This window comes from Sarcophilus harrisii, chromosome 3, assembly GCF_902635505.1.
Source record: "Sarcophilus harrisii chromosome 3, mSarHar1.11, whole genome shotgun sequence".
In the NCBI taxonomy this organism is placed as follows: Eukaryota; Metazoa; Chordata; class Mammalia; order Dasyuromorphia; family Dasyuridae; genus Sarcophilus; species Sarcophilus harrisii.
The window spans coordinates 388,145,624-388,159,140 of record NC_045428.1 but is presented as its reverse complement, the minus strand read 5'-3'; the positions used below and the strand labels follow the sequence as shown (position 1 = coordinate 388,159,140).

The 13,517-nt window shown below is 37.5% G+C and overlaps 1 protein-coding gene across 1 annotated transcript in view; it reads right to left on the bottom strand.

Annotated features, from left to right (window-relative positions):
• The window catches only part of FRZB (frizzled related protein), a 53,280-nt gene extending 47,100 nt beyond the window's left edge, over positions 1–6,180 (bottom strand). Inside the window, exon 1 of the mRNA XM_003764027.3 lies at positions 5,030–6,180. Within this exon, the coding sequence (XP_003764075.1) occupies positions 5,030–5,501 (472 nt within the window). The 5' untranslated portion in view covers positions 5,502–6,180. The remainder of the gene's footprint in view (positions 1–5,029) is intronic.
• Positions 6,181–13,517: the final 7,337 nt, after the last annotated feature.

Genomic DNA, 13,517 nt, shown 5'->3' with positions numbered 1-13,517 from the left:
TTTCTAAATTGGGAGGGGAAGAGTCAACAAGTACTTAATTTCCTGCAATCAAAAAAAGAACTGTTCCACTTCCCTATCAAATGTCTGTATTCAATCAAAGGAACAAGGAAACAATAACTGATTTATCAATATGGGCCAGTTTTCTGAGAGACATATGGATTGCTTGAGATGTATAATTGTGAGAAAACTACTTGCTTCAATCTTTGGATACAACTAAATCTCTGGTCAGCATAACCTAAGTCTTTAGTTAATGGTCTCTAAGCAACAAGTAGAGGTGGTTCAGCTTCCCAGTCACAAAGGGTCAGGTTCAAACAATGCAGTAAAATTTTCTCACAATTCCCATAACTGAATAAAGTTTTCTCACAAGATAGAAGTTGGACTAGATCCATAATTAAATAGAAAAGGAATTGAGCTAGATCCAAAATTGAGTCACAAGATGGAGCCAGTGTGGTTCACTCAATTCCCAAAATTCCCTCAGTAGTATGACTGTTATTCAGTAGTTTCTGACCCCATTTTGGTCTTTTTTTTTTTTTTTTTTTTTTTGGCAAAAATACTGGAGTGATTTGCTGTTTCCTTCTTCAGTTCATTTTACAGATGAGGTACTGACACATATGGGGTTAAGTGACTTGCCTGGGGGTCACATAATTAAGTATCTGAGGCCACATTTGCACTCAGGCCCTCTTTATCCCAGGGCAGCACTCTATCCACTTTGCCACCTAGCAGTAGTTTGACCATAACTTTGTAAAGCAGAGAACTATTCCTGGCACAGGAACTTCTGTTTAAAAGTATCTCCTACTTTAGCTAATTGAAGACTGAACATTTAATGATAAGGAAACTTCCTAAATTAGAATTCCTCCATGTCTTCTCTGACCGCAATTTAAAGTTCAGTCTTGGGTCCATGATGTAAAAAGTATAATCTTGGAACGATAATCCTAACAATGAAGGCCCCCTCTCTCTCTCTGCTTTACCCTATCCAAGTGGAGAAAATGAGATAAGCTAAATCCACCTGATCTTTGCTCCCTCCCACTAGTCCAGTACCAGTATAGCTTACTATCATAACCCAACTGGCTAGGTGGAAAAACAACCAATTTATCTTGAATTTCTTTACTTGGTTCTGGTTTTTTAGAGAGCCAGGCTTAGAAAATTACTTTGCAAGTATTAACTCCCACTGTATCATTCATTTTATTTATTAACTAAAAAATGATCTCTTCTGGCACAATGTGACTCTATTACCTTACAAAAATCCTTAGTGTAATTTTTTGGTTGTTGACGAATTCAGCTTATCAGAATAATTTGGAGAAAAAGCCCTGATATGATAGATTTAATCTTCAAGTCACAAACCTGGAATTCAAGGCTCTCTTCTGACACACGATTGCAATGTGACTGCAGGGAAATCACTACCTTTTCTCTGCTTCATGCAATTCTCTAAAAATTTCAGAAGACCTTGTAATATAAAAAAGTAAAAGGAGTTTCCCCATATCTTGAGTTCTCCTCTTGATGAAATCACAAGTTTGCATCCTATCTCCTTGTGAGCTACTCCTCAAATTATAATGATTTCTGACCAAATATAAAATGGCAGTAAATCTTAACAATGGACAATAATGATAATGAGAACATTCAATTCTTAAGAAATCACACGCCAATATACACCCTAAACATAACTGAGTTGGCTACTGACATAACCAATTTTTTTTTTTTTTATTACAATGGCAGGAGTGGGATTTGTTGTTGTTGAAGAAATTTTTTTTTCAGTTGAGTAGCTAACTCAAAATATGTATTAAATAAACCTTTGAAAACAAAGCAAAAACAAAACAAAACCCCTAGTTCAAATTTAACTTGTAAAATAATCCTCTGAATTTTTTTTAAGTGAAATAGGAGATGATGAGATGTGTATATGCTTTTTGCAATTAAATGTGAATAGCATCAGGGATTCCAAATGAATTCAAGATTGATTGCCACAAATACTAATATCATTAAAGGAAAGAGCTAAACTTTCAATGCCAATCACTAAATGGGAAGCTCTCTTTCTTAGAATCTTTGGTGATAGGCATGTTGTCTTAAAGGGAAAAATTAAAGGATTTCTAAAAGAATTAAAGTTCAGCCCCTTGATTCTGGCCACTTCCTTAATTGCAATGAGACCTTCCAATAAAAAATTTGTTGTTACCATGCATCTGAGTGTGTATGTTTGTACACAGAAGGATATATACACAAATCTATGTTCATGTTTTTCCTCCATTCTCTTTTTGGAACTTTTTTTCTATTAAGGATAGGTCTGTAGGAATTATGAATATTATAGCATTGGAGGAGGGGGAAGATCAGAATCAGCTTCCCATTGACTGAATGTTTTCATGCATTTCACCTTGGAATCATTCAATGAGATTATTGTGCTACATTTGGTCTGGTCCTCAGTAATAGGTAACTTGGGGGCACTTTTACTGAAACTGCCTCTCTTCAGCATCGAAAGGGATTGCTTTGAGAAGCTCTTGACCTGGCCAAGCCACCTTCAGGTCCGATATCTCTATAAAGTAATTTTTAAAGCCCCACAGCTTCTATGAGGGAAGTTTACAAACACATGGCTGTGGAATTCATTGCCACCATCCTGTCCTCAAATACAGTCCAAAAGAAACACTAGCCTTTAGGGTCCTCAATGATCGACAAGACAAGAGAAATTCTATGGTAGCCTGTCTCTATAATGAATAGTGAGGCTTTGGGACTAGTTGTATTATATAATTAGCTCTTAGTTCAGTATCAAGTAATAACAACTTACATTTCTGTAGTACTTTAAACTGACAAAACTTTGCCCACAACCACAATGCCCAGTATTATTATTATTATCCCATTTTTGGTAGATGTGAAAATTTATTTCAGTGACAGAATTCGAATCCTAGTTTCCTCATATTAAATTTGGTGCCTATTTCCCTATACCACACTGCCATGCCAGAGGGAGAAAAAAATATTTTATAAGGTGATAATGATGGAAGGACAGAGACCAAACCTGAGATTTCTCTGGTATAGAGGTGAGGACTCCTGTTATCAGTGCAGGTTACAATCTGACTGAACTGCCTAGAGCACTGACTAGTGACTAAAGTAACTTTGCCAGTGTGTCAGAGGCATGATTTGACTATGTTAAGCTATCTCCCAAAGATAATAAAAGATGTTGAGCCATGGTTGGAAAAGGGGAGGAAAGGGAGCAGAAAACACAGAAATTTGTATTGAAGAGCATTTCAGTAGTCAAAGCTTTTAAGTACTACCATGGAAAAGCAATACTATGGTTTTCTTCTTCCTCAGCTTACCTGATGCTCAGTGAGCTAATATGCATATAAAATAGGAAAAGAAAGCAAAATGAAAGCAAAAGATGATTCATAACGTTTCTAAAAACAATATCCTGATCAACAGTTATCTGTAGCTAGTTATATGTTGAGGGCACAGGTATCAGAGGAAAAATAGATTTTTTTAAAAGTGAAAGGTAACAGAGAAAAGAATCCATCTGAAACATGAGGGCAAAGTGTTTTTTTTGTTTGTTTTAAGAGCTTTCAAGTATTGAGTTTGCTTTTAAAATTGATGAAAGATAAAGTTAGAAGTCTGGATTATATGATACAGGAGATGGGGTTAGCTGGATTAAACAGACCAGAGTAAATCTGTTTCATTGGGATATTAGATTTTACGGGGAGCACAATTGGAATGAAATTTAATGGGCAAACAATGATTGGTTCCATTCTGTGTAGAGCTGTAATAAAGTTTTATGGTTTAAGTGTGGGCAGGACAAGATAGAAGCAAATGGAGAGTTAAAGGGATTAGGCTGCCTGGAAGGAAAGAATAAAATGAAAGTATAAAAAGGTCAGGCTACTTGGACAATGGAAGTAAATGTTGAATGAAGAAGGAAGGGTGAGAATACTAGAAGAGAAAGAACATGTTGTAAGATTAACAATAGGATTATTCTTAGTAAGAATATAATAATAAAAGACTTTATTAAGTTTTTTGCAATTTTAAAGTACAATATAGATGTTATTATTATTATCCAAAAACTTTTTTTCCAGTTGACTTTTAAGAATGCATTTTTAAAGGGAAGATTTAGTAATGAAATATGAGAAAAGCAGAAATTCATCAGTAGTTCACTGTTTCCAGCATGCACTGAAGAACTATTTATCTCAGTGAAGCAAGAGAGGGAATTTAAGGTAAAGACAGTTGCCCGAATTAGAATTTGGCCAGTACACTGCAGTTACAATCTATGCATTGTAACAAGGTTACATAAAAAGTGGCTTCAAGAGGAAAAGAGACCAGTTTTCTTTTTTTTTCCCCAAAAAATCACAACAGAGAGTTTAAAAACACTGTGCTTTCTGTCAAAATGAGATACTCGAGGGTCTCTTAGCTTCTGTAGGGAATTGTCAAGCAACCCAAATCACAACCCATTTCTTACTTAATAGGTAGATCCTAGGGCATTGCTTGAGGAGCAGAGATGTAGCAACGCCACACAACCAAGAAATATTGGGGGTAGATTGGAACCCAGGACTTCTTAATTGCAACCCAAAATGCTATCTAGAACTTGATGCTGCCTAAAAGACGAAAGTGAAGTTATCAAAAAACAAAAACAAAAACAAAAATGGGAAGAAGGCGTTATTGTGAAAGATTAAGAAGGTTTAAAGAAATGTTAAGAGAAATTGCAGCCTAATCAAAAAAGCTTGCTCGTCTAAGCAAAGTGTTGTTCCTTTGAGTTCATGAGAGGTAGAAAAACGGGATTATTTAACTGTGCATTAAGATATCTAATATGAAGGGACTGGATGAAGTGTTTAGGGAATGAGAGATCATGTATCGAAGGGCAAGGAGCATCAGTTTGGAAGGGTAACGAGTTAAGATTAGGAGGGATTCTTACTGGCTAGAGAAATGATTAAGGGTGTGAATATCATTCTGAAATAGGAGATTAGATCAAAGGGAGAAAGGTAAAATGAGATGGGGTGAAGGCAAAGAACCAGCACTAAAAGTGGAATAGGATCCAAGAAGGGAAGAGGTGAGGTAGAGACCCAGCACTCACCAGCTCCATCAGCAGTGACTATGGCTTCAGGAGAGATGCAGACACCTCTGTCATAGACTGGCAGTTCTTCACAGGCCAAGCTCTCTGGCCACGAGTGTCGGTATTTGATGAGGACCGGCTCACACCCCTGTCGAGCTCTCTCACACACAGACTTGCAAGGCTTGATAGGCTCGTGCTGGAAATCAATGGTACAGATAGGCGCATACATGGCACAGAGGAAGAAGAGGAGGTCTGGGCTGCATCGGGTTCCCAACAGGCCTTCAAATTGTTCAATTGCCAAGATAGCATTTGCCTGGGTGCTGTGGTGCAGGTGGTTGGGCATCTTAGTCATGTTCCAGGGTAGAGACTTGCACAGAGGGATGCGAACAGGTTCACAGGCTGCACTCTGAGCTCCCGGCACCTGGCTAAGGAAGATGCCTGCCATGGCAAATAGAAGCAGCAGCAGCATCTCTCCAGAGCCACAGTCAACCATAATTCCGGTAGAATAGGAGAGAGACTAGAAAGTTAAAGAGGTGGAGAAACCCTTTGGCTCTGTTTTCTTCCTTTCTCAATGATCAGTGAGTTTTTTCCCCTCACAGCCTTTCTTGGATTAGATTCCCCTGGGATGTCCTACCGGCTTCTCACAGAAGTCACTGCTGGGGCTGCTGCTGCGCCTGCTGCTGCTGCTCTCAGTTCTCACCAGCATCTATTCATTTCCCTTCGTCTTAGGCAGAAACATCAGACATCCCAGAAAAATTAGATGAGATGAAAATAACAGGAAAACAAAAAAAACACAAAAGTGAATTCAGCTGTTTGTGATGGGAAGTGCCAGTCCTCTGTATCCCAGAAAGCAGCTAAAAGCTTGAAACTCTCCAAAGGGAGAAAAGAGGAGAAAAGTGGGAAAGCAAGAAGGCGGGGGAGGGAAAAGTGGGGATGGGGGAGGGGGGAAAGTAAAGTGGGAAGAAAATGCCTTATTCCCAAAGAGAATAGGGAGAAAAAGTTAAGGAAGTGTTTGTAAGTCTTGAAGTTTAGCGGTTTAGGGAGAGGGTGCGTAAGCACTGAATTTCGGAGTAGTGTTGTGGCTGCTAGGAGGGACAGGACCAGCTTTGAAATGAGGTCTGTGCTTCCAATCCAGCTCCTTTTTACTTTCGCACCTAATGGCCAAAGAGGGAGCTCCTCCTCCTGCCAGAGTCCCAGCCCTCCCCAGCTTTCTCCTCTTCTCAGAAAAGAGGGGGAGGGAAGAGAAGGTGATGGGGGACGTTAGTGAAAGGGGGTTGCAGATGGAGATGGGGGAGGGGAAATAAAAAGCGAGGCAGATGAGATGCCCCTGAGGCAGCGTTGACTCAGTTCCTATAAGACACCTTCCATCCCTTCTTCCAGTTTGTTCCTTTGGAAAGCTGAAACCTCACACTCTCATTTTAAATCACTCTTTCTGTAGAGTCGAACTGGAGGGGGGTAATACAGAGGAAGGGGATAAAGAGGAGAGGGGTAGAGAATTGAAAGAAAGACAGTTATTGGAAACATAAAAGTCGAAGGTAGCAGACAACTTCAAATAGCGATGGTGCGAGTGTGAGGCCATTGGAACGTAAACCCAGAAGTCCGGAGCATCATTTAAATGAGCGATTGGGATGGGAAGCGGTTACTCCGCAAGATATATCAGTCAAAAAAAATTCTCAGGACACAAGGATCAGCTTTCCCATTGATTTCAATTTGCCCTATGTAATTATAACTTCTCTTTGCCTTCCAATCACCAGTAAACCAGACAGTTTCACCAAACCACTTGGGAATTTTGCTTAATTGTTTCTGATTTTACTCTTTCAAATAAAATGGCTGTTATCAAATGCTTCTGCCTAACTCCTTCCCCTAGCCCTTTAAAGAAATCTATGGGAAAATTGCACCATGCTGAGGGGGAAAAAAAAAAAAGCCCTTCCCTCCTTTAACCTTCCCCCCCCCCCCCCACCCAGATGTATTCAATCTAGAGGAGAAAATAGAAAGCAGATCTCCTCACAGTCTGCTTCTTCCCACTAATGTAACCTCCCTCTCCTCCACCCCCACTCCCCTTCCCTTTTCAGGGCATATTGTAATGAAATGACCTGCAGAGGCACCCGCACCATCCTCTTTCAATGGGAAATCACTGAGCGAGAGAAGTTTAAAATCATCAGAAAAACACAGACCTCATTGAGAAGGGAAGAAAACAAAGCCCAAAACAAAACAGGAAGTCACCTTTGCTCTCCATCATTGAAATATTTCTTTGTTTTCATCCAGCTATTTCTCACAGTTGACGCTATACGGGGAAAATATGCCCCTCTTTTGAGCAAACAGTGGGATATCTGTTTCAGTATCCCTGGTTTAACATGGAGACAGTAGTTGTAAAAATGTAAGTGGTAAATAGGGTTTGTGGAATTTGATTTCCGAAACGACCTTTGAAAAACTTTACAACCAGCTTCATTTGTCCAAAAAAAGTTTGTTCAGTTTAGAACAAAGAACATTAGATGGTACATAGGAATCCATGTCGCTCACTACATACATAAAGATTCCTCTATCCTTAGTCTTGTATCTATACAATTATTCATTGCCTTTTAAGAACAAAATTCATCCTGAATTAAAAGAGAGGAAATCATTTGTGGTAGACAGAAGAGGGATTATGCTTTTCATCTTTTGAATAATCTTCAAATGGACTCGGGGACTGGGACTTTCAGAAGTCCAGATTTAAGAAGCATATTGTATAGTAGTGTTTGTTTCCTGCAAATGTTAATCTTTCAATCATTATAAGAAATGAGGCATCCTTTTTTATAGTTCTACTACTTACAATGAAGATCGCCCTTCTGTTTGCTTTCCCAGAGCACGATTGACTTCTTCCATCTGTTTGCATATGCCTTTGTCTGACTAGCCCTCTGTGCATCTCTTCTCCCTCAAATCCATATCCTTATTCTCCTTCAAAACCCAACTCAAAATTTATCTCTTCCAGAAAGTCTTCCAAGATGACCCCATATGACACTATTCACTGTTCTAGTCAACAACTCATCCTTTTACCCAATTGGTAATCCATTTATTTGTCCTTTTTCATATATTTCTCCTTACACATGTTCTTTAGTGACTTCTTCCATATAAATCTGGACCCCAATTTGACTCTTGCCAGGTATTAGTTATATGAGCTTGGGTAAGTCATCTTGCTTTTCTCAGTCTCAGTTTCCTCATCTATAAGTTACAGATAACATCTTCAGCACTTATTTGATTAGTACTGATATAAGGTAGCAAAGGAGATAACATACTTCCCTGTTAAATGTCAGTTATTCTTATTGTATGTATCTTGAAGGAGGAAGATTTATAATATATTTCTTTTTAACCTCTCCTTTCTTGACCACCATACATAGCAGGACTCAATAAATGTCTATATTTTATAGGTGCTTTTTTAAAAGTTGAATTTTCCTTAAGCTTGAAAGAGAAAAGATTTGCACAGATAATAGAAACAAACTCCATAAAGCAGAATACTATTCAGGGTTGAAAATATACTAGGGTATCAATAACAGAACACAAAATAACATGATCACAACATAAAGTCCTCTTTAATGAAAGAGAGGGAGACAGTACTTTCATTTAAGTAGAGATTAAATAGTTAATCTAACCGCACTTTTGGAAAGGTAAGAGAGTAGAGACAGAGAAACTAGGCACTGGGTGAGGAAATTAGTTGTGAGTAGTTTGTTTCTCTTGAAACGGAATTCAACCTACAGAACACTGATCTTTGTGTTACTGGAAGCACCTGTGCTGAGAGGCCAGCTAGCTGGCTGCTGCATGCATTTCTCCACCTCTTTTAAACAAGTTAAAGAGAGCACAGCTTGCCAGCCTGCACACCAGGTGCTGCAGAGCTGAATTTTTCGGTGGCTATATCTGATGAGAAATAAAATAGCTCAAGTCTTCTAAACCTTATTCTTCTCAGATGTGTAGCAACTTTTAAGAATGAATTTAGTATATTTCAGAAAGCTGTCAGATTGATAGACTAACATTTTTCAGTCAATATGTATATGTGTATGTCTCCTTCATGGGAAAGACTCATTCCCCAGCACTGTTCAAATATGTTTTCAGTAGACTTCTATTCAGGAGTAAGAAGGCATCTGAAATAACTTTTGTGATCTGGATCTCAGACCCCAGAGTTTAAGAAAACATCTCCAGCTGAACAGCGCCCTCTAGCATGCAATTAAAGCAGTGGTTCCACACATGGGATGCCTTAGCTAAGTATAAAATAAATAAATACTAGAGCCATATTTTAAGCTCATGTGCACCATAGTGATGACTAACTTATTATTTCAATGGACAGCAAAGATTCCCATAACAACATTAGCTTTTCAAAAATCTGATACCTCTATGAGATGTCTGTTACAAAATACAAAAACTTATCAACTGAATAGCTTTGATTTACCCAGTCATTTCCTCAGAAGAAATAGTTAAATAATTCAAATCAATATTCTTTTTTTCTGCTTGCCTAAGCAAAATGATAATGTTAGGTTTGTAACAATTTATAAAACTATATTCTTGCTTTATTATCAAAAATCTTCATTACACAGAGAATTTCATTTGATAGAAAGGAGATAGGGGAATAACAGGCATTGAGTTGTTTGCATGTGGACTATTTGCCAATGGTCAAACTTATTTTTTCCCCTTCTCAGGTATAAATTGAAAACACCATAGTCCTGAAGTAAAAAATTATGTTTTATCTAAAAGTTCTCTGCTTTTGACTTTTCATAGGAGACAACACTGAAACTTAGTCCTTCATAAAATTCTAATTTTTCAAGAATTCATTCTGACAATTGATTAGCCTTGTCTACTGAAGGACAGAACTCTTGACCTCAAGAATTTCAATGGCATTGGCCTTTCTCTTAGCAAGGAGTACAGGCATGCACCACTATGCTTGGCTCACTAATAATAATTTAGAATTATTGAACAATAATAAGCAAAGCTAACATCTAGACAGAACATTATTTTCCTAGGCCCTTTAAATTATCTCGTTTGATCCTCACAATAATGCTGTGATAGAAGTGCCATTATTATCTCCTTTTTATATTTGACAAAACTGAAGATGAGAAAAGGTAAAAGTAGCTTTTCCAGGGTCACATACCTAGTTAATCATGTCTGAGGTAGAATTTCAACTGAGCCATTTTACATTCCAAATATAACACTCCATTGCACTGCAGTCTCTATCTGGAGATTAAATTTAATATACAAAGGCACAAGTACAAAGTCAGATACAGACTCTAAGGTCTTGGACAGTGAATGCATTCATATTTTATCTTAAATTTGAAGTTACTCCTGAGAATTAAAAATGGAAACTTTGAAGGTTTTAGGGAAGCAACATGTTACACTCTAAAGTTCACTGCAATAGGAGACATAAAAACTGAGTTCTGTGACTTCCTATGTATGTGATATAGGGAAATGGTACTTGCAAAACTTTGTTTACAAGGAATCTGAATTGGGGATACTATCTCCCCATGAGTCATCTCTCTAGGGATGTTAACCCAGATAAGAATATCAAAAGATCAGAACCTTATACTTTGTATCCAACTGGCCCTTAATAAACACAAGATGTGTTGTATAAATACATGGATATAGAGATGAATAGAAAAATGTTTGATCCACAGAGAAAAACATTTGCCTGAATTAATCTATAACAATAACCTGTTGAGTAGTGGTCTCTGTGATAAATCTAAGAACAGTGGATATGTACTGCTAACCAAGGTACTCATTGACGATTGTTTGATCAGCTTCCATGATTATCATGACCATATTTTGTGCTGTAAATGACCATCTCTCCATTAAACATAAGTTCTTCAGAATTGTTAATGCCCAGTCTAACAAGACACACAATTGGAAGGCTGAGAGTTGGAGAATTAGGAAGAGATTAGGGTAGTGTGAAAACATCTCTAGTTCATTAATCAACTTAAAGTCTACGAACTTTATTCACACTGTTTCACTTTGACCTTTAATTATATACCAAAATATAGCATTAATAACTAGTTTATAGTAACACCATTCATTCTTCTCCAGGCTGTGCATCTATGTGTGTGATCAGATTCCATGTTTGTCATGACTATAGACTATTGAAAATGACCATTTTTTCATTAAACATGTGTTTTCAAGATTATTAATGCCCAATCTGACAAAATACACAATTGGAGGGCTGAGAGTTAGAGAATTAGGAGATCAGGGTGATGTGAAAATATTTCCAGTTTGCTTATCAACTTAAAGCCTAAGCATTTTATTCACACTGTCTTACTTTGACCTTTAATTATACACCAGAATATAGTATTATTAATGAACTCATATTTATATAATTCATTCATTCTCCTCCAGGTTGGGCATCCAAATCTCTAGACTTTACCACAGAGACTCAGCTATCTTTTCTTACTCTGGCACTTCTTTCAATTCCTGGGGAATTCTCACCCTGGAGCATCCCTCCAATCTTCTCACTGTGAACATCCTTCCTTCAAGCCTTCTTCCCTTTCCTCATTGCTGAACCTCCAACTTGAGGACAGGCTCAAGCAAGTCAAGCTTTATTCTCCTCTTGGCTGGGGTTGTGATTCTACAAACTTCACCAGAATTCTCTCCTCCCCAAAGAATACCTCCAACTCCTCTCTCCTTTTCAGTTCCCTTTCAAGTGTTTTTCCCTATTAAAATGGAAACTCCCTGCGTGCAAGAACTATGTATCTTTTCCTCTCTACTACTCTTCACTTAGTACAATGCCAGAACATTCAGACACTTGTTGCCTTATAGAAAGCCTTCATCATTTCAAGTCTTTAGATCGTAAGAATTTATCATCTCCCGTTTTATAGATCAGAAAATGCATTCACAAATATTAAGTGACAAATCTTATATAGGCTTCAACCAACCTATTCCCCTGGAAGCAGATTGTGGAAGATTTTAAATGCCAAATGGAAGAGTTTAGTTTTTTATCCTAAAAACAAAAAGGAGTCATTGAGGATTCTTGAGAAAATCAGACTTATATGTTAGAAAAATTATGTTTTGCTGACCAGCAGGATGAATACAGAGAGGCTTGGAGAGAATTACATGAACTGATGCTAAATGAAATGAGCAGAACCAAGAGATCATTATATTCGTCAACAACGATACTGTATGAAGATGTAATCTGATGGAAGTGGATTTCTTTGACAAAGAGACTTAATTCAGTTTCAATTGATCAATGATGGACAGAAGTAGCTACACCCAAAGATAGAACGCTGGGAAATGAATGTAAACTGTTTGCATTTTTGTTTTTCTTCCTGGGTTATTTTTACCTTCTGAATCCAATTCTCCCTGTGCAACAAGAAAACTGTTTGGATCTGCACACATACATTGTATCTAGGATATACTAGGACATATTCAACATATATAGGACTGCTTGCCATCTAGGGGAGGGTGTGGAGGGTGGGAGGGAAAAATCGGAACAGAAGTGAGTGCAAGGGATAATGTTGTAAAAAAAATTACCCTGGCATGGATTCTGTCAATAAAAAGTTACTATAATAAAAAAAAAGAAAAAAAAAGAAAAATTATGTTTTGCAACAGTGTGGGGATGGATAGAGAGGGAAGAAACTGGAGGCTGGTGAGAAATTATCATGTTAGTCAAACAATTTTGTTAATATAGCCTTGGGCATAGGTAAACAGATCTGTGTAAGTGCTTTTAAGCACTTAAAATGCATGACCAATGTAAGATCAAAAGTAGAGGACATATAAAATGAAATAAAAGCTTCATAAATGTAAAAGTAGATCTCATGTTGACATCACACACACACACACACACACACACACACACACATATATATATATAAAGAGTAAGAGACTACTTTGAATTTGGTAGGTATGGGAGTTGGATGTGTTCCAAGGATTAGGGAATTAGTTGCTCTATCCTCTGGAAGTATTAGCAATATATTTTCCAGTCTGCAAGCAGAGACACATCACAATGTTTGGGCTGAATGAAAAAGTTTGGACTGAATGAAAACTATGGTGTTCAATAAGATTTAGCACCTGATTGAGCTTTTTCTCCCATGTTAGGTGACATTTTTTTGTGATATGCTAATCAAACTAAAAGAGGTTTCTATTTATAGTCCTGTGGCTGCATGCCATGTTATCAAGAGTACTAAAAATTGTATTCTGTTCTATATTAACAAACAGTCTGGAGAACAGAAAATTGCAGGTAATATAATTCTGGTGAGCATGGTACTCTCAGGAATTTTCTTGTTACTTGTTACTTGCAAGGAGCAGGAGGCTCTGATGTTCCCAGCATCTTTCTTTTTTTCTTTTCTTTTAAATATTTTTATTTCCCCCAGTTACATGTCAAACAAATTTTTTACATTTGTTTTTAAAATTGTGTGTTCTAAATTCTCCCCTTTCCTCTCTATACCTCCTCCCTACTGGGAAGGCGCAGGTGAACTTATGCTAATTATTTCCATAAAAGTCATGTTGCAAAAGAAAACATAGATGTCCCTACAGAAAAAAATCCTCAAGAAAAGAAAAAGAAAGT